The sequence below is a fragment of the Rhinolophus ferrumequinum genome, chromosome 19 (genome assembly GCF_004115265.2).
Source record: "Rhinolophus ferrumequinum isolate MPI-CBG mRhiFer1 chromosome 19, mRhiFer1_v1.p, whole genome shotgun sequence".
Taxonomy (NCBI): domain Eukaryota; kingdom Metazoa; phylum Chordata; class Mammalia; order Chiroptera; family Rhinolophidae; genus Rhinolophus; species Rhinolophus ferrumequinum.
Genome location: NC_046302.1, coordinates 8120889 through 8146412, shown reverse-complemented (window position 1 = coordinate 8146412; position 25524 = coordinate 8120889). Strand labels below are relative to the sequence as shown.

Sequence of the window (25524 nt, the reverse complement as noted above, 5' to 3'; positions counted from 1 at the left end):
AACAACCCTTTGGATAAACAGTATGTAGTATGTATTGAAATAGGAAATGTCACTGATAGAGTGGTTGCATCACTGGGAATCTCCCTGTGGAAATAAAAGCATTCTGTAATAAGGAAATGTGTATAAGGATGTTTATTGCCGTGCTATTAGTTGTGACAAAAGCCTAGAACAATTTACACATTCATCAATAGGGAACAAATGGTACCATAGATGGGTATTTTCTGGATTCAGAATCTATTCTCTGTATTCAGCTGTTAAAAGACTGAGTTTGATGCCAGTCGACCTTGTCAGATATCCAGAATACACTGTTAGGTGAATAAAGCAATTGTGAAGTAATATGTTAGAATTCTTGTAAAACAAAACAAAACAAAAGCCCCCAAACCAAACTAGCTATGTTTTTATAAGTATGGATAAAGTTGGGGAGTGATACACAATCCAAGCAGTTAGCACTGATTACCTCCGGGGAGTGGAAATTGGAGGTGTACGAGGCAACTTTATTCATTTGCTTTTGGATTGTGCCACTTGTTACAATAAGGACATATTGCTTTTACAGTATAAAAGATTAATTGAAAAAACACATATTATTCAAATTATTTTTCATATACAAAGATGCTTAATCATATAGTTTTAACTGCTTTAAGCTGTCATACAAAGAAAAGTCCCAGGGTAAGTCTTTTTCCTAATTCTTCTTTTTCCAGACTTGATTTGATCTGGTGCAGCTTCCATCGGCCTTCTCTTGGAACCTATATTTCTCACAGAAGTTTGACATATATGCTACAATAAGCCCCACCAACATATCCACATTTATACAAGCATTGCGTCTCTGTGATACTTGTTGACCTTATGCATATTTCTGTTGGTTATCGCTCTAAAGCATATGTATCAGTTTTAGAAAGAGCTCTTCGTGTGCAGTGATTCTGTTTCATTCATATTTTACCTGCAGCATCATGTTACTCTGTCAAGTGAAAGTTTTCTAGTCCTCACCTTATAGTTAACAATTCAGCAGATTTTTACGCTATTGACCTTCTTGATCCATTCTTGGCTTCCATGACACCTGACTCTCTGCAGCACTCTAAAATCCGAAGCAGGAAGCAACACAATAAAGGGAATTAAGTGCTAATAAAATTTTGGGGAAGGGTGGAGGAGCAGGCTCTAGATGAAGAATAACTCCCAGGGCAAGAATAAACTGCCCCATCAGGGCAGCTGCTGCCTCTGAGGCTGCCCCTCTTACCTCTGACCCAGGGATCAGGAAGCTGGACTCAGGAAGGAACTACTTCTTCTGCTGACCCTGCAACAATTAACTGTGTCTTGACATCCAGGAAGCTGGTACATGGGCACTGGAATGCTAGGCAAAAAGCCTCAAGTCTCTGTGCTCTTGCTTCAGCAGAAAAATAGCCAGAAGGTGCAAAAAGCTGGCCTCCATCTCAGTTCTAACTTTCCGCTATCACATGAGTGTACTTCACTAGTTGAACTTATTTCAAGAACAGAATCCTAGCTGCAAATGGGCATTCATGTTTGTCTCTCCTGCCTGAATATAAGCCTGTAAGGGCAGAGACCATGTCCATTGGCTCATCACTGTATAACCTACCACTGTGCCCAGCACACAGCAATAATTTAACATTTAACATTAATAAGGAAACGGTCCTGGAATCAGGCAGTATTCTAAGCTCTTCATGTGTAATAACTCATTTAATTATCATAACAAACCTCAGATATAGGTATTATCATTCTCCCCAATTTACCAATGTAGAACAGGTACAAAGAGTTCAAGTAAGTTGCTAAGACCACATAGAGCAGAACAGGACTTGAACCCACCAGTTCAGATCCAAAGCCTGTACTCTTATTCAATACATTTTACTGCTTTAATATTTATTGAAAACGTGCCCATTTAAATGTTTACTGAATTGAATTATGCAGAAAATTGATCATAAACATATTCAGAATTATAGAACTCCTCTAAAGTTTAACATGTTTAACTATGGAGAAGATGGTATACATTGTTAATAGCATTTGTACTGGAAACTGGTAGTTTTTTTTTTTAATCCTTGCCAAACCCATGAGATAATCTGTCCAAAGGTGAATATTATTAGTAATTCAAGTAGGTCGAAGTAATATTCAAGGTCTTCACACCTCTTATACTCAGGAAAGCTTGAGAGCTAGAGAAATACGTTTGGATATATTTTGCTAATATCTCAGGAGAGCTGCGTTAATCAATGTAAAAAGAGTAATGAACATTAGGCTATATATCTTTCCATTCCTAGCTTAAGTGTTAAACCTTAGATAAGTCAATTACATTTTAAATGGTTGCTTTAATTACTCTTGGTTGTCATTTTATTGTGACTGAGAAGAGCAAAAATGCACAGAATGAAAAATTAGGTAACTTTCCATAGTTTAGCTCCATTACTGACGTGAGATGCTCTCACCTGTGTTTTCATTTTCATATTTAACAATAAATTAACACTTGTTAACTGTTATAAAGTTGTTCTGAGTAGTGTATGATGATGTTTGTAAAGTTCTTTGAACTGTTTGAGAAAGGTATTGATAAATATACAAGCACAAACCACTGAAATAGATTACCGTATATTTAAATTCCTATAGATTTTAAGATTGTACTATATGATTTTTGAAGCAATATCGAGAAGAGAAAAACAGTTGATTCCAAAGATGATGACTTAAATGGGCAGAGGTTTCTTAATGATACAGACTGGGAAACTGGAATACATCCAATTCTGGCTTCCTATTGAACTCTTGGTGAATGGGCAGCCATTGTCCCATAGGGGAGTGACTGGGAACTTCCTCAGCATGCTATACCTTCTAATTGGTTGTTTGCACAGTGGGGATTCATATGCTTTCTGGTAAGAGAAGTGTCATTCTCGCTGTGGAGGAACCACTTCAGCCACGGCTAACTTGCCCATGGATAAGACATCTTAGGCAAGCAAAAAATTGGAGTTTGTGTCAGTTTTAGGGCTGTCAGTTCATAACTAAAATTATGTGGAACACTATCTTGTGGAGTGAATGTCAACCTCGACTTTTTTTTTTTTTAAAGCTCTAAGCCCCCCCCCCCCCTTTTGGTAAACATACAATTTTTGTATTCTCCTTTAATGGTAATTGACATTTAAAATAAATTTTGTTAATAAATAGAAATCAAAGGAAAGGTAAATTTAGAATATGCTTTTCAAACTACTTAAGCACTCCTATCTTCTGAGATTTTTCATGACTGAAGATACATTCCTCTTGTGTAGCACAATCTTCTGTGAATGCTAGGCTATGTAGTCCAGAGAGCTATTCCCACATGGGCTCTGATACATGGATTGCACCTGAAAACTTGGACTTTGTGCCTACGCCTCCACTACTGTTCCCATTTGTCTCTCATTTATTTTCTAGACTACCTGGGCTGCTCTTTCATGGTAGTAACATCAGTATGTCTTTTGTTTCGTGGTACTTCCTAGGAATTTAAACTCAAGTAGGTTTATTTATAGCACATTTATTTGTTTCATTTAATGATTTTATCCCCATTACCTTGGCAATCGGTTAAAGATTTGTCAGCAACTTTGCTACTGAGATTTTTCTAATTTGGCTCAGTTTGCTACATGCCACCGTAAATGATGCAGATGGAATTCATTTCCTGTATGTTAACGTGACAATTGTTTTGGTTTGGGTCTACCATTAATCAAAACTGATGAATTGACTACAGCAACTGAACGCTGTAGATTTTGACTTTATTTTTAGCTTTATACGTGTGCGTTGTCAGATTTCCCCAACGACGCGTTTGCTTTTAAAATGAGGTTCGTTTCCTCATCTGCTTTTGCATCACTGGAGTATTCAGGAAGCAGAAGAGATTGGATTGGAATACGACACAGAATTTACCTCTACTAATAGAGGATCGGGTAGGATTTGAGAGAAAACCGACAAATCCCGGCATGTTTTCCAAAGAGAATATTTTTATTTCTAACCAGGGGACCTCAGGTCAGTCTCCAAAAGTTTTTGTTTTCTTTTTAGCGCAGACGAGAGGCCATCGGAGAGCCAAAAAGAGTGTCAGCACGCCCAAGCCCATTGGCCTCCAAGAGACCTTACTCTCCTTCCCGTCCACGAACAGCCACTACTACAATTCCCAGCAAGCATCGCGCAGTGCCGCAAAAGGAACAGGCCGTAGGCAGCGGCTCCGCCCTCCGCACAAAGCATGCTGGGAGTTGTGGTGAGTGAGTCTGACTACTCCTTCCTTCCGTTAGGTATTCCCGTTTGGGAGATGGTGATGCACTACCACAACGGGTTCTCCAGTTTTGTAATAGCAGCTAAGCGTGAACGAGCACTGTGCCCGCCTGCCTGGCAGTGCAAACCGCATTAGTTCCACGGAACTTGGTTCCGCCCCTCTCCACACCCGTTCCCTTGACAGCTGGGCTATGCTCCGGGCGCCGACGAGGCCGGGAGTGCGCAGGCGCAACAGCCCGCGCCTCTTAGGGCAGGACTCGAGGGCGGGACGAGTGCTAGGGAGTCCTGGCTCCCGGGGCGCGCACGTAGGCACGCAAAAGCTGTCACGTGGGGTGCCGAGGATCGCAGTGCGCGTGGCCGCGACGGCTGGTGTGAGGTTGAGTCAGTTGTGAGATCCGAAGCTGCTGACCCAGCGGGAGGCCTACCGACCCGGCGACAGAACGGCAAGCGTCGGGGTGCGGGAGCCGTGCGCTGGCCCCATCACAGAGCTCGGGTGAGCCGGCGCCACCGTCGTCCCCCGCCTCCAGCCAGCAAACCGCCGCCGCGGGCGCGCCCCCGCTCTGCGCTGTCTCCGATGGCGTCCGCCTCTGGGGCCATGGCGAAGCACGAGCAGATCCTGGTCCTGGACCCGCCCACAGACCTCAAATTCAAAGGTAGGAAAAAGGCAGCCCCTGACTGGGGTGGGGCGGGCGGAGGGCTTGATTCGGGGCGGGCGGTGGGTGTGGAGGGAAGGTCGGAGGCCGGGGCCTTAGTTGAGCGTCCCCTCCCCCACGCCCCAGCACTCTCGTTCTCCCGCGGCGCCTCGCTCCGGCCCTTGGCCTGCCTGCTCCGCAGCCGGGCCCAGTCCTTCGCTCGGCCGCTCGCGCCTCGGTGCGCGCGCCAGCCCGGGCGAGGCGGAGGGGCCAGGCCCTGGCGCCGCCGCCGCCATCTTGCGGTCCCGCGGGGGCGCCTCTTGGTGCTGCCCGCGCTGCTGCCCGCGTCTGGCACTTGTCCTTAGTCCTGGAGGGCCGTCGGGCGTTGTCTGGGAGGGCGTGGGTGGGCGGTGACCTTCGAGCTTACGCTCTGGTCTGCGGGGGAAAGGGGGGCTCTGGGGCTGGCGCAAGGGCCGCGGTCTCCCGCGCGGGCTGTCACAGGCGCTGGGAGGCGAGGCGCGGCGAGCCAGTGGCGCGGCAGCCCCTGGACTCGGTTCCGAGAGAGAACCACTCCTCGGCCTCCGCTGCCTCAGTCCGCCTTCTGAGGACGGGCTGGGTGGAGCCCGCCCTCGGCCCACGCCGAGGGTTTTGCTCCCTGCCTTTTTGCCCAGTTTGTAAGTCGGCTGTCAGGTACATCGAGCGCTAGGGAGGCGGAGAAGCCCACGAAGTCTTCTGGTTATGACTTACCCGGTTGTATTGGCAGAGACCCAAGCGCGTGCGGGCAGGAAAGCTCTGCGTCAGCCCGAGAATTGATAGTAAGTTAATAGGAGACGTCTTCCTGGTCCTCCGATAGGACATTTCAGCTTACCTTCCGCGTAGAGCAGACCTGGTATTTGCTCCTGTTTAGTCCTTTCATTTAGCTTTTTTTTGCTGCGGAATCTTAAGTGTTTGTGACTTTTGCCTTTACGTTTGCGGTTTTTCAACAAACGCCTGATAAGGGTGATAAGGTGTCACTCAGCACAATTATATTTTTCATAAGAAAAGTTGTAAATAGTTTTAGGAATTTTAAAAGAGTGTATTCTGGCATTATGTTAGAGTAGTATTATATAATTCCTTTATTTTGCAAGCTTTTTAGTGCATTTGTAAGTATCTTTGAATGGAAACGTAAGTGAGCTGCTTGTTAGGTCAGGATTGGTTTTAAGACAACTACGAAATACCTTGACGGGCACTAAGTGCATTTTACGTTTCAAGTTGGTGCGTGGGGCATGATTACACATAGTTTTAACTGGAAGAAAAAGAAAAGCCTGTGGGTAATTATGAAATTACCTAATTCAAATAGTCGTTATTTTAGATTGGAGGAATTTAGTGTAAACCTTTATGGTGTGTATTCTTTCCAGAATTTAAGTATTTTGCTTTTACTCTTTGACAGGCTGAGTTTATAGAGGAAATTTCCTTTATTGGATAACCGTGTGTGTTTTGCTGTTAGGGACTTGGAAGCCTTTTTAACTAGGTTTAGGCCAGGAAATACCGAAAGTTTGAAGCTTTTTCCCTAGAGAAGTTGTAATGTTGCCATAGTAAGAGACTTATAATAGAGAAGCAAGTTAACCAAAAACATTACACAATGACATCCGTATATTTTACTTATTTTATATATTGAAGAATTACTAGCTATGAGTATAGAATAGGCTGTTCTAGTGCTGTGGATGAAAGTAATTCACAAGGCCCATTTTTAAAAATTTGGACATCAATGACTACCTTTTAAAATTGACTGAAAAAGTGTTTCATTGAAAAGTTTATAGGGACACATTCAGTTGGGTCATTTATTTGGCAGACACTTACTGAAAGCTTGTTGCTGTCCCTGTATTCAGAGTATTTAAGCAATGAGTAATTCATTCAGCAGGTATCAGCTGAAGGGAGACATCAAAGGCATATAGATGTTATGTCAGAGGCAAAACAAGTGTGTATGAGGCAAGAAGCTCCTTGCTCCCTGCCCTCTCTTTCCTTAAGGAAGCATTCTGGGAAGAAGCTTGTTTTCCGTTGAGGAGCGGGGGAAAGGGTTGGGCAAGGGAGTAGTGTGGTTTGTTCTACCGCAGATGTGAGAGAATGTAGGGCTTATACTTAGATACCCAGGGGTTTGCTGTGTGTTTCTGTTTACAGGTGGGGTAATGGGGAGGATTGGGAAAGAGGAGGGATAGGATGAATTAGGTGACACTTGGTGGTATTTGGTTTCTTCCTCCTTAATGTTATTCTTTTAGTCAAAAGTAAGTACTTAGCTTTGACGGAATCCTCTCTGTATTCCAGTGCGCAGTTCAATAGTAAGTAAGGAGATTCATTCAGAATTAACAATCTCCTGATGTTCAGTTTGGTGATGATATAAAAACTCATTTAACAGACTTGCCCTAAATCACCTATAATTTTTAATTGAAGTAAAAGTCTGTCAAAGGATAGTTTGCAAAATGTCATCTTTTAGTACGTTTATTTGAATTATTTTGACTCTACATTTGACTGATAGGTTTCTCCAAAAGTGACTCATTTAATCATTCTGAGATTGGGTGAATTTTTCTGTTTATGCATAAAACACTCATGATATGAATTATCAGCACTTAGAACAATTGTGGAGAGGCAGATATCAATTTAATTCATTTTCTGCATATGTCAATATTGTGTTCAAAAAATTTGTTTGTTTTACATAATTGTTAATATGTGTAAGTGCTTTTATAATGATGTGATGAATTCTAAAGTAGCTCTTTTGTTACATTAGTACAAAAAAAAAATGACGTAGGTATTTTCAAATTCTGTTTAAACCCTGGCAGTAATTTGACCTAGAATTAAGATTTGAAATTTGTTATTACATGTGAGAGACTATTTTTTGTCCGTAAAATTTCTTATTTTTTGTTATATTACATTTTATTTTTACTACTTATTTGTAGTTTTGGAGGAAAGTTTGAAGAAGAAAGTCTAGAAAATACGAAAATAAATTGCAAATATATTCTTTCCCTTAATGATCAGAGAAAGGAAAATAGACCAAAACCATTGTTTTGAAGGTGGCCCATAACAATAACAAATCAGTGAAGAAAATTAAGCTCTTAGGGACGAAGGGGCCTGTGATGTGTCCTCGGTTTTTAATTAGCAGCACATCACTAAGAAGAAGCACAAGTGAAGATACAGAATACTGCTACGCTTGGATATTTGGCATGTTTTTAGGTGTTTGAGATGACCTTCTATTTCACAGTGGCTACAGCAAAACCTTGGAGTGATTCTTCCCCCACCCTCCCCACCCCTACGACATAGATGTCATCTTATTATTCCATTCCTTAAAAGCTTTCAAATAACTAGATTGCCCACTGGATAAAAGTCTGATTTTAGATTTTTTTTTTTTAATATGCCATGCAAACCCTTCTATGATGTGCTGTCTCCTCTTGTAACACTTGTTCACTTGCACATAATCCATACTTTCTTCCCTGAGAAAGAAAAATCTCCTATCCAAGCTTGTTATGCTATTTTTGCTGGTTAAGGTAAAAATCCTCATGATTCATACTTAGACCATGTTCCATCAGCAATTTTCCCACTCATGTTTTCAACCACTGGCTTCTTCCTTTAAACATATAAATACACCTAAGTCTTTCATTTCACAAGCAAACAAAATATTTCCTTGACTCCCAACACCTTCTGGTACATGTCCCTTCCTGATCTTCATTTCCTTGCAATCAGCTTGGAAAAATAGTCAGTGTTCACTGGCTCTCCTGCTCCTTATCTCCTGTAGCCACTGTACTGCCTTCTCTGTCCTCACTACTTACTGATTGCTAACTGCACTGATCGTTTCCAGTTTTTATCTCATTTGACCTTTCTTTGGTACTTGACATTATTGACACTTCCTTTTTTTAAAAACTAATTCTTTTGACTTCTATGATACAGTTGTCTTCTGATTTTCTTCTTTGCTCCCTTTATTGTCTGATTTGTGGTCTTCTTTTTCTTAAATGCTGGTGTTTCTGAGATTCTGATTTGGTTTCAATTTTATTTCTGTGAACTTTCCTTCTTCAGTCTCATTGTTTTGAGGGCCTCTCTTTCTCTTCCTTCCTCTCCCTGCACATGTTACACACCCAAATCTGTATTTTTAATTCAGTCAATTTTGGAATACATACTAATTACTTACTATCTGAATTTGAATGTTATGCAGGAATTTCAGACATACCAACTGGGTTTTCACTACCCACACCTACTCTTCTTCCCATATTATTTTATTTTTTAGTGGCATCATCATTACTTACATCAGAAATACTCTGCACATCTAATAATTAAAATGTGTATTTCTGCATCTCAGAGATAACCCTTGAACCTGTCCCCTTTAATCTGTACTTTTAAATTTATTTGTTTTAATTCATTCAGTTATACAGTAAAGATTTGAGTTTCTGCTATAGTAATGTGTGGTGAATAAATGTTGGAACTACGATTTTAAGTAAAACAGTCTTTATTTTCATGAGGGAATTCTAATGGAAGAGATAGACACTAACCAGATTATCAGCAGAAGAAAATTTAGCTATAAGAGATATGTAATGCTATGAGAATGTAAAATAATGGATTTCAATCTGGTCAGGCAAGGCTGTCACAATTGGACTAAGATTTTCCAAGAATGGCTGGAAGTTATCTTGGTGAAGAAGAAAGGAAAATGCAGTAGGAGCAGCATATGTAAAGATCTTGTGGCAGGAGGGAAAATATGTAAAATATTTATATATTATTTAACATGTTAAATAACGTTTCATGTTATTTATAAGGCTGAAAGAGTCAATGTGACAGTAGTGGAAACAGCCAAGATGAGTGTGATGTTGGTTTAAGTAAGGAGTTTTGTTTTTATCCTAACCCACTGAAGGATTTTAAGTGGGGGGAATGGTATTGGTACAGGGAATGGAGTGACATCACATTTGTTTTTTTGTTTCTTTCTTTCTATCTATCTATCTATCTATCTATCTATCTATCTATCTATCTATCTATCTATCCATCCATCCATCCATCCATCCACCCACCCACCCACCCACCCACCCACCCACCCACCTACCTATCTCTATCTCTGGTAGCAATTGAAGTAATATTAGAGGGGAGATATAGAGATGAATTAGGCAGTTGCTGTAGTCCAGGTAAGAGGTGACAACCCGGATCGAGGGAATGGTGTTGGAAATGTGAAGTTAAAGAGGGTCAAACCAATGAGACTCGGCAGTCTGTTAAATATGAGCACTGAGAATAGAGGTATCTTGGATATCTGAGATTTCTGGCTTACATAACTGGAGGAATGGTGGTGGTATGCACTCAGCTAAGAAACATTGGGTTTCTGGAGGAGGACCAAATACGTTCCTTTTATTTGGGGGTGTGGGGGAGAATGGTAGGAGGAAGAACATGATCTCATTATATATCTTAGATATGTTCAGGTCCTTTCAAGACATTAATGAAAAGCTGACTAGTAGGCATTTGGTTATAGTAGGGATGTGGTTCTCAGGGAGAGGTTTGGGCTTTGGATGATTCATTTGCTTCAGGTGATTATCTTTTATCTTTACTCTGCTGGTCAACAGGCTAGTACCTCTTCAGTGCTCCTCTCCAGCCTATTTTCCACACTGCTGCTAGAACTACCCTTTGAAAAATGCAAACCTGATACTGTTGCTCCCTTGGTTAGAGAAAGAACCTACAGTATTTTCTCATTATGTACTTGAAAAAGTCCAAAATTCGCTGCCTACCTCTCCATTTCTTTCTTACCCATAGCTTTGGTTATATATAACCATTTTCCCAAATACGTCAAGCTGTTGCTAGATTGCACATGCTCTTTACAGAATATTGTTCTCCTTTATTTCTGTTAGTCTCCAGTTTAAGAATCACTTCCTCTTGTGAAGGCTTTGATTCCCCCAATCTAAATTGGTCATTACCTTCTTCATGCCACTGTCGAAGTGTGTGTTTCCCTGTGATAATAGTGCTTACCCACATCATGTATTATTTATGCTTATTACATATTTTCCAGTACCAAACTGCAGTGTGAACTACATACCCATTTCTTTTATTTTTATATCAGTAGTAACAAGATTAGTCATGGGATGATTGCCCAGTAAACATCAATTGCATTAGTAAGACTAAGATGATTTCTGCTGTAATTCCCATGATTTTAGTCTTGGATGTCTTTCAGTAGGGTTTTTCATCTGTCATTGCAGGTAGGTGTGCTTTCAAAGTTTTGTAGTTCCAAGAAAGGGAGAGTAGGGTATTTTGTTAAGAGCTGACTAGCCATAGATAAATTGTTCTTTCTTTGTGCTTCACCTTTTTCATTTTTGAGGTGAGAAGTAGGACTAGGTGATTTCTTAGGTGTTGTTCTGGTCCTAAAGATTTGTGAATACATATGACAGTTGAGTCCAAAAAACATTTTTCTGTGAAATGGAAAAACAAAGAATTGGGAAACCTTGATTAAGTTCTTCAAGGTTTGGTATTTCGTCATTGTTAGTGTTGGTAATTTTGTTGGTTAACTGTACTAAGTTACCTTTTAAATTTCCTTTAAGATCTTTCTTAACCATACCATGCATAGATGGCCTGTGAAGAGAATCTAGTCTGTTAGCAGGCACCGTTTTATTTTCTCAGAGGCACTTTCTGAGCTCTCTTTTTGTTGTTGCTTTTGTATCTTGACTGACCCATTCAGTGAAATCTTGTCTTCCTTTCAGAGGTGATAGTAGTTAATATAGGATAGGATGAGTCTTGCTTTCCTTCAACCATAAAAAGTTGTTTTAAGAGAAAATTAAATGTTTGCTAGTTTATTATAGTGTACAGACCACAAAATGTAATGTTATTTTGTGTAACTACTAAAGGAAAATCCTTGTTAAAAAAATGAAGTGTAAGGGGAGGCTATTATTTGTGAATGCTTGTTTACTGGGTGTATTTTAACTGAAATGTGATGCAAATTACTCGATAAAAAGTTTGAAACTTAGGAAAACTTGCATTCATACAAACATAATAATGAACCTCTATACACTTAAATTTAATAACTTCATATACTTAAGTTTAATATTAGCATTTTACCATATTTGCTTTTTTTATTTATTTGCTGCACTATTTTAAAACAGATTCTGGATATCACAACATTTCAAGCCTAAATGTTTGACCTTGCATTTCTAATAAGTGAAAAAAGGGGCATTTAAAAGATGTATAATCATGACACCATTATCACTTAATAAAACCAAAAATAGTCCTTTAATATCTTCTAATATGTAATCTATTGAAATTTCCTCAATTGTACTCCTGATTTTTAGTTTGTTTGTTCAACCTATTGTATCCAAGTTTTCTTAACCTTAAACAGTGCCTCTCCCTACCTCTTTTTTTAATCATGCCATTTACTTGGTGAAAAGACTAGGTTGTTCTCCAGGAGAATGTCCCATATTCCTGATATTTCTGATATGTATTTCTTTTAAATTTGGAGTTAGATTTAAAGGGCTTGATTAGATTCAGGTTTCAATATTTTTTGCTAAAAATACTTCATAGGTGGAATTGTGACACATCAGGTGTAGATAATGTCTGGTTGTCTCACTTTTAGTGATGTTTGGTGGTGATAGCCTTATCCCTCCATTGGAAAGTTGCATAAATATGAGCCCATTTGTGGTAATATTTGCAACAAAAAAAGATTGGAAAGAAAATAATGTTCGCAATCAATAGCTCTACTTTAGGATTTAGGAATGTCTTTTGTTTTTATTTATATTTTAACTTTTCTGTATTTTCCAAGATTTCTACAATGAACATTCAGTGCTTTTTTTATAGTAAGAGAAAAAAATTACTTTGCTGTTAGACTTGATGCCTTTGGTTTCATTTGTTCTCCCTGTATCGCTTTATTCATTTGTCTTTCCTATATTACTTTATTCATTAGTAATTTACCGTTTTACACAGTCTTTTTTTTAAGTAACAAGGTAAGTTATATAGAGATAAATAGAAAACAAGTCTAATGTTTGTAACTGTGTAGGAATAGTTCACAAATCAAGGCATTTAAAAACAAGCAGAAAAACATTTATCGGAAAGTAAATTAATTTATAACCATTCTGTAACAGTTCACAAATAACAACTGTACACACATGTGTTAAGTTACATTGAGCTCTTTCTGACATGAATTGGACTTTCATACCTTTAAAGGTATAGAGTATCTTGTAGCCAAGAGTATTTTCTGTTTATTTTCTCTACAAAAAAAAATTTTACTTTTATAACTTGTAGGGAAAGATGATTGTTTGGTCTTGTTTTCTGAGTTCTGTTCCTACTACCGAAACCCTCAATGACAACGTCCTTGGAAGATACGTTTTCCGAATCTTTTCAGTTTTTCCACTATGACTTTACCAATAAAAGGTTTATGAACAAATTAAGCTAATGTGTATACCCATTTAAAAATCCCTTCTGATTATAAAGTCAATACTTAAATGTTTACCACTTTGCTATGCTACCACCTACCTACCACTATTAACATTTGATATTTCTTTTTATGTTTTCTGTGTGTAACTGCACATTTATAGCCTGTAATTTTTTTAGTTAATATAACTGTGATCATTTTTTCATGTTATAAATATTTGGCTTCTAATCTAATGAGAGTTTTAGATCTATAAATGGTGCTAGAAGCATTTATTTCACATTCTCCCAAAATGTCCATTTCTCTTGTTTCCTCACATCCTACACCTATCTGGATTTTAAAAACTAATCTAAAGTCTGAGATTTCAATACATTTGAAAAAATATATAGAAAAAAATACATAAATTAAGGTGACTTCATTTTTAAAATGTATAATGAAAATGTTTCAGGGCTTTTTTAGATAGAAATGTAAAATATTTTCTCAGTGTTTGATGCTTGTTTCAGGAAATGTTCATTGTTGACCTGTGAGACCAAGAGAAATACAATAATCCATTTAAAAATCTTTTTTCATATATTACTGATTTGACTGCAGTTTCATGCTTTAATGTTGCAGAACTCCACCTGGAGTGCTTATGAATTAGGAAATAAATATAGCTAGATAGTTTGCGTAAAATACATAGAATTTATGAGAGTTTAGGCTCTGGAGTCAGAGTTTGGATTTGACTCTACTTTCATTGCTTTGTATTAGTTGCATTGTATTTGTAATAGTTGTATGAACAAGTTGTTTTAACTTCTCTGAGTCTGAGTTGACTCATCTATAAAATGGGGATGATACATAGTAAAAGTATCTCATAGCCTTGTTATGAAGGTGATGTAATTCATGCAGTTACTGATACATGGTGAGTGCCCAATAAAGGCTAGCTTTTGTAAAAACTTGTGTTGTTATCACTATTTTTACTGTTAACTGCTGCTACCATGCTGCTATTACTGTGGTAATTCTTAGTAGGTATTCTGTATACTTCATATGCATGATTATTTAAGTTAGCATTAACATTACACTATTCAGCAACATAACCTTTATGTAATTGTAAAACTATACAGCTGATAATTTGCTTGTGGAAACACTGAAGTAGTCATTATCTTGGCATTGCTACAGCTACATTATATATTTGAGCTGAGCATCTAGCCTTCTTATTAGGATTTTTACCTATTCTATTTCAGTTAAGGCAGGATGAAGGAGTAAAAATACAATATTGAAATAAATGATTTATGAAGACCTAGAAACAATTTGAAACAAATTGAAGACCTAGAAACATTTGAAGCAAATATACATACTTCTGATATTTTTTGTTGTTGTTGCATGTTGATTAAAAATAATCTATGTGACTATTCAACCATACTTCCAGTGTATATTCATTCAACAAATATGTTATCACTTAGTCCGACTTAAGACTCGTGCCTATTACTCATTCAGGGATGAAGTGAATGTTTCTTAAGGGGCTTGTAGTTTAGTTGGGTGAGATAAGACTTGTACATCAATACATAATAAAAGAAAGTGAGAAGTGCCATGAGAGAGGTACAGATTATGCACCATGTGAATTATACTGTCAGCCATGTTTTTCCTCAGAGATTCACCCTGTGGTACTTTACACTTTCTGGTATTAATTATCCAGAGGTACCTCAGAGCTAAGAGCTCAGAAAGGCCTTGTCAAGAACTGAAGGGTCTGAAAATTCAGCCTGCTACAATTTTGTGGGTGTTGGTAGAAGACACTAGACTCCTGGGTTTAGAGACGAAGGATGGTACTATTATTCATGGCACAGCACGCAGGCAGCATAAGCTTCTTATTTGAGTTGGTTTCCTTTGCCCCCTCAAATTCCATGGTGGCAACACAGATGGGGTTCAGTTCAGGTGAATGCTATCCACATAGTGGGTTTGTGTCATAGCTGAGAAACCTTTGAGTTTAGGGAACCTGAATTTTTCATAATGGGCTGCGTGGAAACCTGCCTGTCCTTTTTTCCAGAGGAGGCTTATCTTTATTATACTGGACAGGAAACAAATCTATACTCTCCTCAGGAGGGAGACATTGTCTTTCAAGACTGTTCACTATTTAATACATCCTTGAAAAGATAGTCTGGATAAAAGCCCAGTGCCTCCACTTGGCAAAACATGCAGAAATGCTAGAGACCTATGGAGAATTGTCTCACAACAGGATGTCACAAGAGTTCACGAATTAACGTTCATGTACAGCCTGTTTATTCTTAAGCTGCATCTCAGAGGACTTGCTATTGCTGAAATGCTGCATGCCATATACTACTACTTATCCTGAATTAAAATTTGGTTCTCTTCACAGTAAGCAAATATTGCACTCAATTTGATGCGCCTGTTGAGGTGTTTAGAAGTGAGTGTACTGAGGTCTTAGCTTACTTTAGAATGCATCAAAGATAAGATGGATAGATGAACGGACAGGCAGAGATGGATAAATAGATTGTTATGTCTCAAAGTAAATAGAGCAAAATGTTAATTGTGGAATCTGGGTAATGGGTATATGATTGTTCACTGTACAATTATTTCAATTTCTCTGAAATTTTTCGAAATTTTAGGGGAAAAGCTAACTGCTCTCGTCGTTTCTCTCCCCCAAGTTAATTTTCTTTGCAACTAAACTCAGCTTGACATTTCAAGAAAACTTAATGGCAATTATCAAAATAAGGATGGATGATAACCATTTAAAAAATTTAGTCAGAGAGGTACCATTTTTAGCTTAATGTGAAGGTTCCTTTTAAGATTGAGATGTTTGGAGAAAAAAGGTCCCGCTATTTAATAGGAAATCATTGCTCTGAATGCTAGAATTTTCGGGATACTGCCTGAATATAAAGGGTGTTTCATGCTGGAAATACATCTTTAGGCAGAGGAGGAAGGGTCGCCTTCTGGGTGACCTGCCCTAAACTTTTCCTACCTTTTTTAAATTCCAGGTTCCAAGTTTATTCAAACATGTGTCCAAAGCTTGTTACACAGAGGCCATGTTTGTATATGTTACATTTCTGTTTGATTGTTAGAATTTGGGATTGTGAATGGGATTTTGGCTTACAATGACAACTGTAGTTGAGTTAGGGCAGAATACTTAGTGACAGGAAATGTTATGACTATTTAAAACTAGTCTCAGACTAAAGGAGGACAACCAATGTATAATAATTATGTGGTAGAGTTATTTTGATTGTAGGTCCCCCCTCCCCAGTAAAAGAGTGCAGATAAATGTGACCTGAATTATATGGAGTTTTCTTGTTTTATATGGAATATTATTACATCTGAGCAGTGAAATTTCTTTTCTAGCATAGAAAGTATGTATCAGATGGTACTTGTGGTTAGTGACTAGTATTCTTGACTATCAGGTGATCTTAAAATGGATTATTGCAATAATTGTTTCTAAATGTTAAACTGCATATATATTGGACAAATCGCAGGATTTTCCTCATTTATAGGGATTGAGTTTTAGAAATCTTGAAAACGTGAATGTTTATGTTCTGCATAAATTGGTTCAAATGCTCACTTTCTCATCAAAACTGCTTTTCATCTCAGTAAAATGGGGGGAAAATCCCCGCTTTCTACTGTTTTTTCAGTTTTTTTTTTAAAGGTTACATCAAAGATCAGCTTTTCTAAAAAAATAAAAACATTCATTGCCTTGCATAAAGGAAAAATATGTACAGTTTAAGGAATTAGCAAAAGTAAATGCTCATGTAATCACTGCTCAGGACAAGAAATAGAACTAGGCCAGCATCCCAGAACCCTCCTTGTACTTTCCCTCCTTGTACTCTCTCCCTGTTACCACCACTTTTCCCTGCTAAGTTAACCCTTATTCTGGCTTTTATTGTAACCATTTACTTGGTTTTTTTTTAATGGGTTAGCTACCTGAGCATTGCAGAGGATAAGTATTCAATTAGCAGATTATTGATATAATGTAGTGTTTTTTTTTTAACCCTATAGGATGCAATATTCTATTTTAATATTTTATATTTTGTAATGGCCTCTTAACCATCCTTAAATAAAATCGTGCCTAAAATTTCCTGCCAACATACATGATTAAAATTTTAACATAATTTCCTAACTATAAGGGAGAAATAAAAAGAAAGTTAATTTGTAGTGAAATATGCATTTGATTGTGTGTTTGGGCACGACTGTACTAGAAGATATAATGAAGTAGCCAGATGCTTGTAAGCTACTTATAACAAATAAGCTTGCATTTAAGAAAAGTAAGGCAAGAGTTATTTGAATAGAGGGCTGATCAGTTTTCTTTAACATTTTGAAATAAAGGCAAAATAATATTTATGCATATAGGTAGAATCATGTGAATGTGTCACCTACAAATATCTACTGATACAGGTTATGTTGTATTGTTGATTCAAGTATCCTGAGTGACATTGCTGTTGGTAGAATAATTTTCTGTAATGGTGAACTCACCTTTTAAAGTTTTGGAGGAAAGAACAATGTTTTCCTGTTTTACACAATAGATGTATTTCTGAAAAAGATATTTTTCATCAATATGTATTTTGGGAGGTGTACTTGAAAATTTGGTGAGATGGGGGCATCATGCTTTGCTGTGCCTCTGCCCTGGCTTTGCAGAATGTCCCACATCTTATTCCTTGTCTCCATCTCCCACCAACCACTGCATCACCCAGTCATAATGCTAGGCAGAAGTACGGGATAGGGACAGGATCACCCTGGGATTTAGGATTGTTTTTTTTTTTTTTTTTTTTTTTTAAGCAAATACAGTACATTGTTTTTCTTTCCCTCTGTTTTTGAGGCTCTGCACAGGTAGTTTTTATCAGGACTTTTTTTACCTTTGGGCTTCAGGGGTCCACGTCTCCCTCCCACCTCAACCTTAATCTCCCAACCTCACCTTTAACCCCCAACAATTCAGTGTAAAATTATTGTGAATATTAGTCTGTGTATGTTTTTCTGGGGTAGTAAGCTTTCATCCGATTCTTAAAAGGTTCTGTGACCCACAAGAGTGGACTGATACTCCTTCCCAGGACCCCTAAAGCTATTAAATCTGATTATTCTTATGCTAATGGTTATCAGTACTTTGCTAATTTTCCATTTTAACTGGAAAACAGGCTCAAACTGCTGGGAGCAACTCTTAATGAGAGGCTTGTTTAGAGGGACACAGTGGAGCAGAAAATCTCAAATTCATTTGTTAGGTGGGTTTATTATAGGTAATTTTATATTTTATTGATAAGGCTAACTATCCAGTTAATTTTGTTTTACGTTGGTGGAGTTTGTTTTTTTTTCTTTCGACATACTATCTTCATCTTTAGGTAGTCTGCATTTTTATGTCTAGAAGGACCACAATCTATTACTGAAGATTTATAGGCCCTGCTAAGCAGTATAAAGTTGAAGTACTATTCCAGAATTCACACGTTGATGAAAATTGACACGTTTATTTTCTAAATCAGTTTTAAAAATCAGTTATTTTACTTTATTTTGGATAATTGGTGTTTTCCCCTAAATTGGGAATAATTACAAAAATGCAATTTAAAATTTAAAAATGAAACGTTCACATAATTACGTTATGAAAATATAGGATTGTTCAAAATTAAAATTTTGTGAAATGTTTCTTTTGTCATGTTAAAGTTCTAGTTGAAATAGTCCTATAAAACTTTATACGTTTTCAATAATCTGTAGTAATTTATGGACTTTGAGACTTAAGAAAGGGAGTCTGTCTTTAAGACTCCTAGGTTTATCAGTAGTTTAAAATGAGTCTGTAGCCAACCATTTTGTGTATTCATGTGGCAAAATGGACAGATTAGTTTTCTTCTTTACTCATATGCTAATATATGGTAGAGTTGTTAATCTGTTCATTAAAAATTGCAAGCAATTGGGATTGAAGAGGAAGCAAAGGGTGTGAAATAATACACAAATTCAATGATTAACTTGACATGTAATTAAAGCAAGTTGTTCAGAAGATCGTACTTATATATATACCTTGTGTATGCTTTCCCCCCCAAAATGACGTGCATACCCGTTGATTTAAAGGGCTACTTTACATTAAAATTTTTTCTTTTCTATAAGTGGTTCTCAGTCTTTCTGTATATTCTAATGTTCTCTTATTTCTATCTCTGTCCTCTAATCCCAGTTTTAAATCTTCGTTAGAAAATATTTTGTAACTCTAAAACTTGAAACAGCATAAAATAATTTCCCTTACCAGGACTTCAAATAAGTACCTTTTAATGGCCCTTGTGTTTGAAATTTCTTTTCCTTTGGTTGCATTAGGCAGATCTGTTTGTTTTAAAGTTTTAAAAGACGAGCTTATTCTTGTTTATTTAAATAAAAGAAAGATAGCCTTATAATAGCTGTCTTTGATTTCTGTCTTCTAGTTTTTTTTAAAAGCGGTAACTTAAAACTGATTGTTTTAAAAACCATTTAAAATTGCTTTTGTGTTAGAAGTGTGTGGTTATTGCTTCCCATTGGGACATAGTTTTATCCTCTATCTCCAAATTAATGGGTATTTTGTCTAAATTGATCTGTATAATGTCTGGGATTTTCTTCAGCCAGGAGCAAAAATGGCTCTAATCTTTCTTTTCCCCTCCTTTAAAAAAATGATTTGGACTTATTTAATTCAGGCAGGACTGGATCACCATTTTTGGTTTCCTTGTTTTGCCATTTTATGTTGTTTGGGTGTAGAACCAATGCTTAAAAACTTTGTGCCTAGGGCAGGGCGTTTGACACAGTGGTCATAATAAATACTTAACAAATATGTGAGTGAATTAATGAGTGAATGAATCAAACCTAATTAAGGTAAAAAAAGAGCACTGTTGTCATTGGATTTATATATCTTCAGATATAGATCTTTGCATTTGGCTTAGTAAAATGAATTTGAAGATTGGCACTGGTTTGCAGACCATTGGAAAATCCTGATCTTTTCAGTAATGTACTAAACTACTATGAGAATGTAATTGTGAAATTATTTCATAAATTGAAACTTAAAATACTTTTTTTTTGGTAGAAATTATACATGCTCATGTAGAAATTTTGTAAAATATGGTAAGGAATAAAGAAGATAGTAAAACTCATTTGTAAGTCTACCACTTGGAGAAAAGTTCTGTTAGTCATTTGGTATATTTATGTACGTAGACTTTAATATATACTTTAAATAAAATTGAGGTTATTTACCTTTAATTTTGAATTCTGCTGTGGGGATGTGTGTGTGTGTGTATGTGTGTGTATATGTATGTATCCAATTAAAATTTTTTTTCCTGTTTTTGGTTTTTAAACCTCACAGGCCCCTTCACAGATGTAGTCACTACAAATCTTAAATTGCGAAATCCATCGGATAGAAAAGTGTGTTTCAAAGTGAAGACTACAGCGCCTCGTCGGTACTGTGTGAGGCCCAACAGTGGGATTATTGACCCAGGGTCGACTGTGACTGTTTCAGGTAGCAACTCATATCCTGAATTTATGCAGTTTGAATTTTGATATTTTATGATGTTTAATTTGGTTTTAATTAATAGGGTTTCATCCGGAGGGAGAGAAAAGTTTTTTAAGTTATTCTGGCTTTGCCTTCAGTGCTGTCCTTCTGTTCTCTTACTCTTTGCAAACTGTTGTAGAAACTTTTTCACCCTTAACATTGTGATGGGGCTTTCTTTATATGGTTGATTTATAAGCTACTGTCAATTTAAAATCTTGTATCGATTATTTCTACAGCTCACTACCACATTCTCTGCCCTTATTGTATCTTTGAAATAGTACATCATTTTCGTAATTGATCATTCTTACTCAGATTTCTAGCCAATACCGCGTTTCCCCGAAAATAAGACCTACCCGGACCATCAGTTCTAATGCGTCTTTTGGAGCAAAAATTAATGTAAGATCTGGTCTTATTTTACTATAATTTAATATATATATAATTATTTAATATAATATAAGACCCGGTCTTATTTAATATTATATAAGACCGGGTCTTATATTAATTTTTGCTCCAAAAGACGCATTAGAGCTGATGGTCCGGGTAGATCTTATTTTCGGGGTAACACGGCATTACATGTTGCATGCAGCTATAGAAATATTCCAAATCTTTTGCTTAAAAAATACAATGCCTCTTTTTTTGCTGGTTGTATCAAATTAGATGGGTATTTCTGCCTTTTATTGTAAATGCCAATGGTGCTCTGAACTTGAAAACTTCAGTTTTATTATTCCCTTTTGTGTTTACTTGGAGTCCAAGAAGTATACTTGGTTTCTCCCATAAATGGATTGCTTAATCTTGCTGTGAAGTCTGTGCTGGTGCCATAGTTAATGCCCTCTATAAAATATTTCTTTCTTCCCTCCGATTTTCCAAGACAGTACTCCCTAAAGGTCTTATCTAACATAGCTGGGAAATAGGAAACAAGTAAGAGAATGCATCTTACTTAATGGGAGAACCTCTCAGTCCTCACACAGAGACCATTTGCTCTTACTTTCTAGCAGTTCTCAACTCTCACTGTGTGTCGTAATGACACAGAGCAGGAACACACATGGACTTCTCCCAGATCAGAATCTCTAGGGCTATGGCCTAGACATGTGTACCTTAAAAAAAAAAAAAAATGCCTGGGTGCTTCTTATAAGATATTATAATAATTTTGTATCAGTTTTCTGGTTTTCAAGCCTACAGCAGATTAAAAATAGCAAATTATACAAAGTGAAAGCCTAGAACAGACCCATTAAGAGTGTTTAGAAGTAGAACCTGACTTCAAAGACAATAGAGGACATGTCATGATTAGAGTTCTTGATGACCCTAAATCCTCCCTCAGTTGTACGTCAAAAACTCAGAGGTAGAAGGCCCTAGAAAAGATGTTTTTAGTGAGCCTTGTAGTATGGTGGCCTGGGAGGAATGCTTTCGTATTTGTTTGTCCAACTCGTCAGTTCATGGGAAAAATGGATGGGAAATAGGAAGATAAAGCAATTAGGACATGCATTCTGGAAGTCGCTCTCTAAATCTTTAAGCCTTTAGCTAAATTGGAAGAAATGGAATTATTTCTCTTCATATGGTTAAAAATAGTTTTTGATGCAAATAGTTACATTCCTAGAAATGCATAAAACTATCCAGAATGACTTTTTCTTTGAGGGTTCTAGATTGTTGAAGTTTTACTGTATTAATGTTTCTTAAGAAAATGTATACTTTTCAAAGTACTTTCTCCAACATAAACCCCTTGTATTGAACATCTGACTTATTAAAAACTTATTTGCATAGCATGCCCTCATATTCTTCTCCTTCTATTAGAACTTCTGATTTTTAGTGCAGTGCCTTCAATATGAGGAGTCATTTAAACTACGCTCCCTCTAGCCACTTTCCCTGATTGACTATCTCCTTACTCATTTTTTTCCTCTCACCCTTTAGCACTTAGTTTTATGGATTTTTGTGTGTGTGTGCGCATGTGTATATATATCAGGTTGGTGCAAAAGTAATTGTGGTTTTTGCAATTGTTTGTAACCTTTTAAACTGCAATTACTTTTGCACCAACCTAATATTTTTAAGATTTGTCTTTTGTTACGTGGTTTGCAACCTTAAAGTATAATTGTCATAAAGTCACAACCATGTTTTAAGTTTTCTTTTTATCCATTTCCTAGTGATTAGCTTATAAAGATTGTTCAGTGAAGGGTATTAATAATGTAAGTTTATTGTGCTTTGTCTGGATTCTGGGCATTTATAGTGCATTTTCTGCTACTATGTATTTGGTGCTTAAATTTTTTTTTTTTAACTTTGATGGACTTCAGACGCTGTGCGCGCGCGCACACACACACACACACAGGGGTGGTGGGGGAGGTTGCCAAAAAAATGTATATAAGTGGACACTGATCAATGTTGCTCAAGCAGTAGTTCCCGTAATCAGAAGTGTCTGGACACTGATGGACACTTTGAGCACCTCTTGTAATTGCAGAAGTCAAATGTGACTTGTGTTCATCTTTTGTTACCGGTATTTATTAACAATTTTAATACAGTTTTCCTTTCTTAAAAGGTGTATACATTTTTTTGGTACCCTCTGTGTATGTTAGAAATAATTTAAGTATCAGAGGAATGATTTTCACAGTATTATATACATATCTTGTATAATGCTGACTCATTCATTATTAGATTTATATTACATAATTTAGCATGACTTTTAACCACATGGGACCTCTAAAATCCCTCTTTTGTAGGCTACTGAGAATCATAAATTCTTAGAAAAAATTTGAATGTAATTATTAGAATGCTAGAAAACTTCTAGACATCATGAGGCCATCTGGTTACCTTGTATACGTTATTTTCTTAGAATCAGGTTTAAACAAATTGATAAACTCTTGAATGGGTGTTTAACATCTATTTAAAAAAGTTTAGTTATGTTAGAACACTTAACATACAGTAGTGAGTTCTTAAGTTACTTAGAATTTCTCCTTTAAATACTTTCGTTGTCTAATTTTAAGAGGTAATCACTATTAAAATGAAACCTAAATTTATAGTTTTAATAGACAATTTACTAGATTTAGTCCAAGCTTGCAGGCATTAAAATAGTTAATGTTGACAAAGTTTTGAAAATTTTCTGAAATTTACATTTAGAGGGGACAATCATAGATTGAGATTTATTTTTTTTAAATAGCCATCAGTTTATTTTGTGGTTTGTTAAATACTTAGAAAATCAGAAAGGTGGACAATTTAAAAATAATTGGAAAACATAAAGTTGATTCTGGATCCTTAATGCCAGTAGTCCAGTGTTTGGTTCCTTGAACCCATCCTGGTTTTCTTTAAATTATATTAGTGAATGAGACAATAGGAATAAGAAGCAAACAAATGCAGAAGACAATGTAATGTGTCCTTTCTTCTTATTTAGTAATGCTACAGCCTTTTGACTATGATCCCAATGAAAAGAGTAAACACAAGTTTATGGTACAGACAATTTTTGCTCCACCAAACACTTCAGATATGGAAGCTGTGGTAAGTATGGAAGTTGAACAGAATTTATTTTGGGGAATGTTGCTTAAACTGGGATTTGTTTAGTTCTCAATTGAGAAACCTAATTTTAAAAAAATCCATAAATCTGTTTATTACAGATAACCCTAACTTATTTCAATGATGAAAGAATTTTGAAATAGTATTTCTTAGAAACAATTTAGAAATGCCATTAAGGAGAAAGTCCTGTAATATCTATAGAGATAGTAGTGTGATTTTAATGGGTGGTGATAGTAGCTCTTTTTAGGATTATACAGAAGTTTCTGTGGCATTGCCAGGTAACTATGACAGAGTGCAGCATTGCATCCTGGTTGAGCCAAACACTCCTGCTCCTAGCAGCGACACTAATCATTTACTTGTCCCTCGAGGTGAAACCTATTTGACAGGATCATATTTCTTCTGTCTCATGTTTGGTTTTGTTTGTTTTTAGTGGAAAGAGGCAAAACCTGATGATTTAATGGATTCTAAATTGAGATGTGTTTTTGAAATGCCCAATGAAAATGATAAATTGGTAAGTAGGAAAATTGGAAGCTGTTTTAACAAGCTCTCAGTTACTTTGAGATTAATTTTTCTTTTGACTTTTGTGGGGTGTATAATAATGGTTATTTCGCTTTATAAGACTCAGTGATTAAGTTTTAATAAAAACTTGATATGCCATTTTCATTTTATAACATTTGTTTGTTCAAGAAGAAAAATGCTTTTAGAAGCTGCATAATGGAGAATCATTTAATTCTACCAAATTTTTGCCACTTAAATTACTTGAAGTTCTTTTTATAAAAAAATGAGACGTGTGTACATAAATATAATTAAATGACAGCAGACATAAACCACTTTTTGGCAACTATATACCAGCAGTCTGGGGATAAGAGATTTGATTTACATGGATAAGCAGTTTATTCCAAATTTGGCTACCCCTAGGTGTTTTGCTTAGTTTTGATTTTGGCCAAAATCCATCTGATTTTATTCTTTAGTAAATAATTTTTAGGTTGCTTTTTGATTACTATGAGGTAAATATAATTTGGGGGATTGAAGCATATAAGTGTAGTTTAAAAAATAATCTTTGAATGTATAGAACAGGTTGTGGTCACTTTCCATATGTTCCTTATGAAATACAAATTTGAATCTTTTTCTATGGTTGTAGGAGGGACTTGAAAGGTCGGTGTTTTTCTTGGTGACAATATATAAAGTAATATGGATAAACAGTATTATTTGTCACAATTAGGTTATAGTCTGACATGACTATCCCCTTGATCTGGAGGCTCTTTGCCTTATTGAAAAGTAAACTTGCAGATTAAATACATGGGCTCAATTACTGTGTTAATACTCTTTAAGGATAAGCTGAAATGAAAAAGTCCCTGAATGGTAATTAGGTTTTGACTAAATTATGT

The 25524-nt window shown here is 36.6% G+C and overlaps 1 protein-coding gene across 2 annotated transcripts in view; it reads left to right on the top strand.

Annotated features, from left to right (window-relative positions):
• The first annotated feature begins 4142 nt into the window (after positions 1–4142).
• VAPA (VAMP associated protein A) overlaps positions 4143–25524 on the top strand; it is a 38239-nt gene continuing 16857 nt past the window's right edge. The window contains exons 1-4 of one of the 2 annotated variants that reach the window (XM_033087105.1): positions 4143–4862; positions 20459–20611; positions 24018–24121; positions 24567–24647. In XM_033087105.1, the coding sequence (XP_032942996.1) occupies positions 4784–4862; positions 20459–20611; positions 24018–24121; positions 24567–24647 (417 nt within the window). In that variant the 5' untranslated portion in view covers positions 4143–4783. The remainder of the gene's footprint in view (positions 4863–20458; positions 20612–24017; positions 24122–24566; positions 24648–25524) is intronic. The other variant, XM_033087106.1, reaches the window with a different exon arrangement.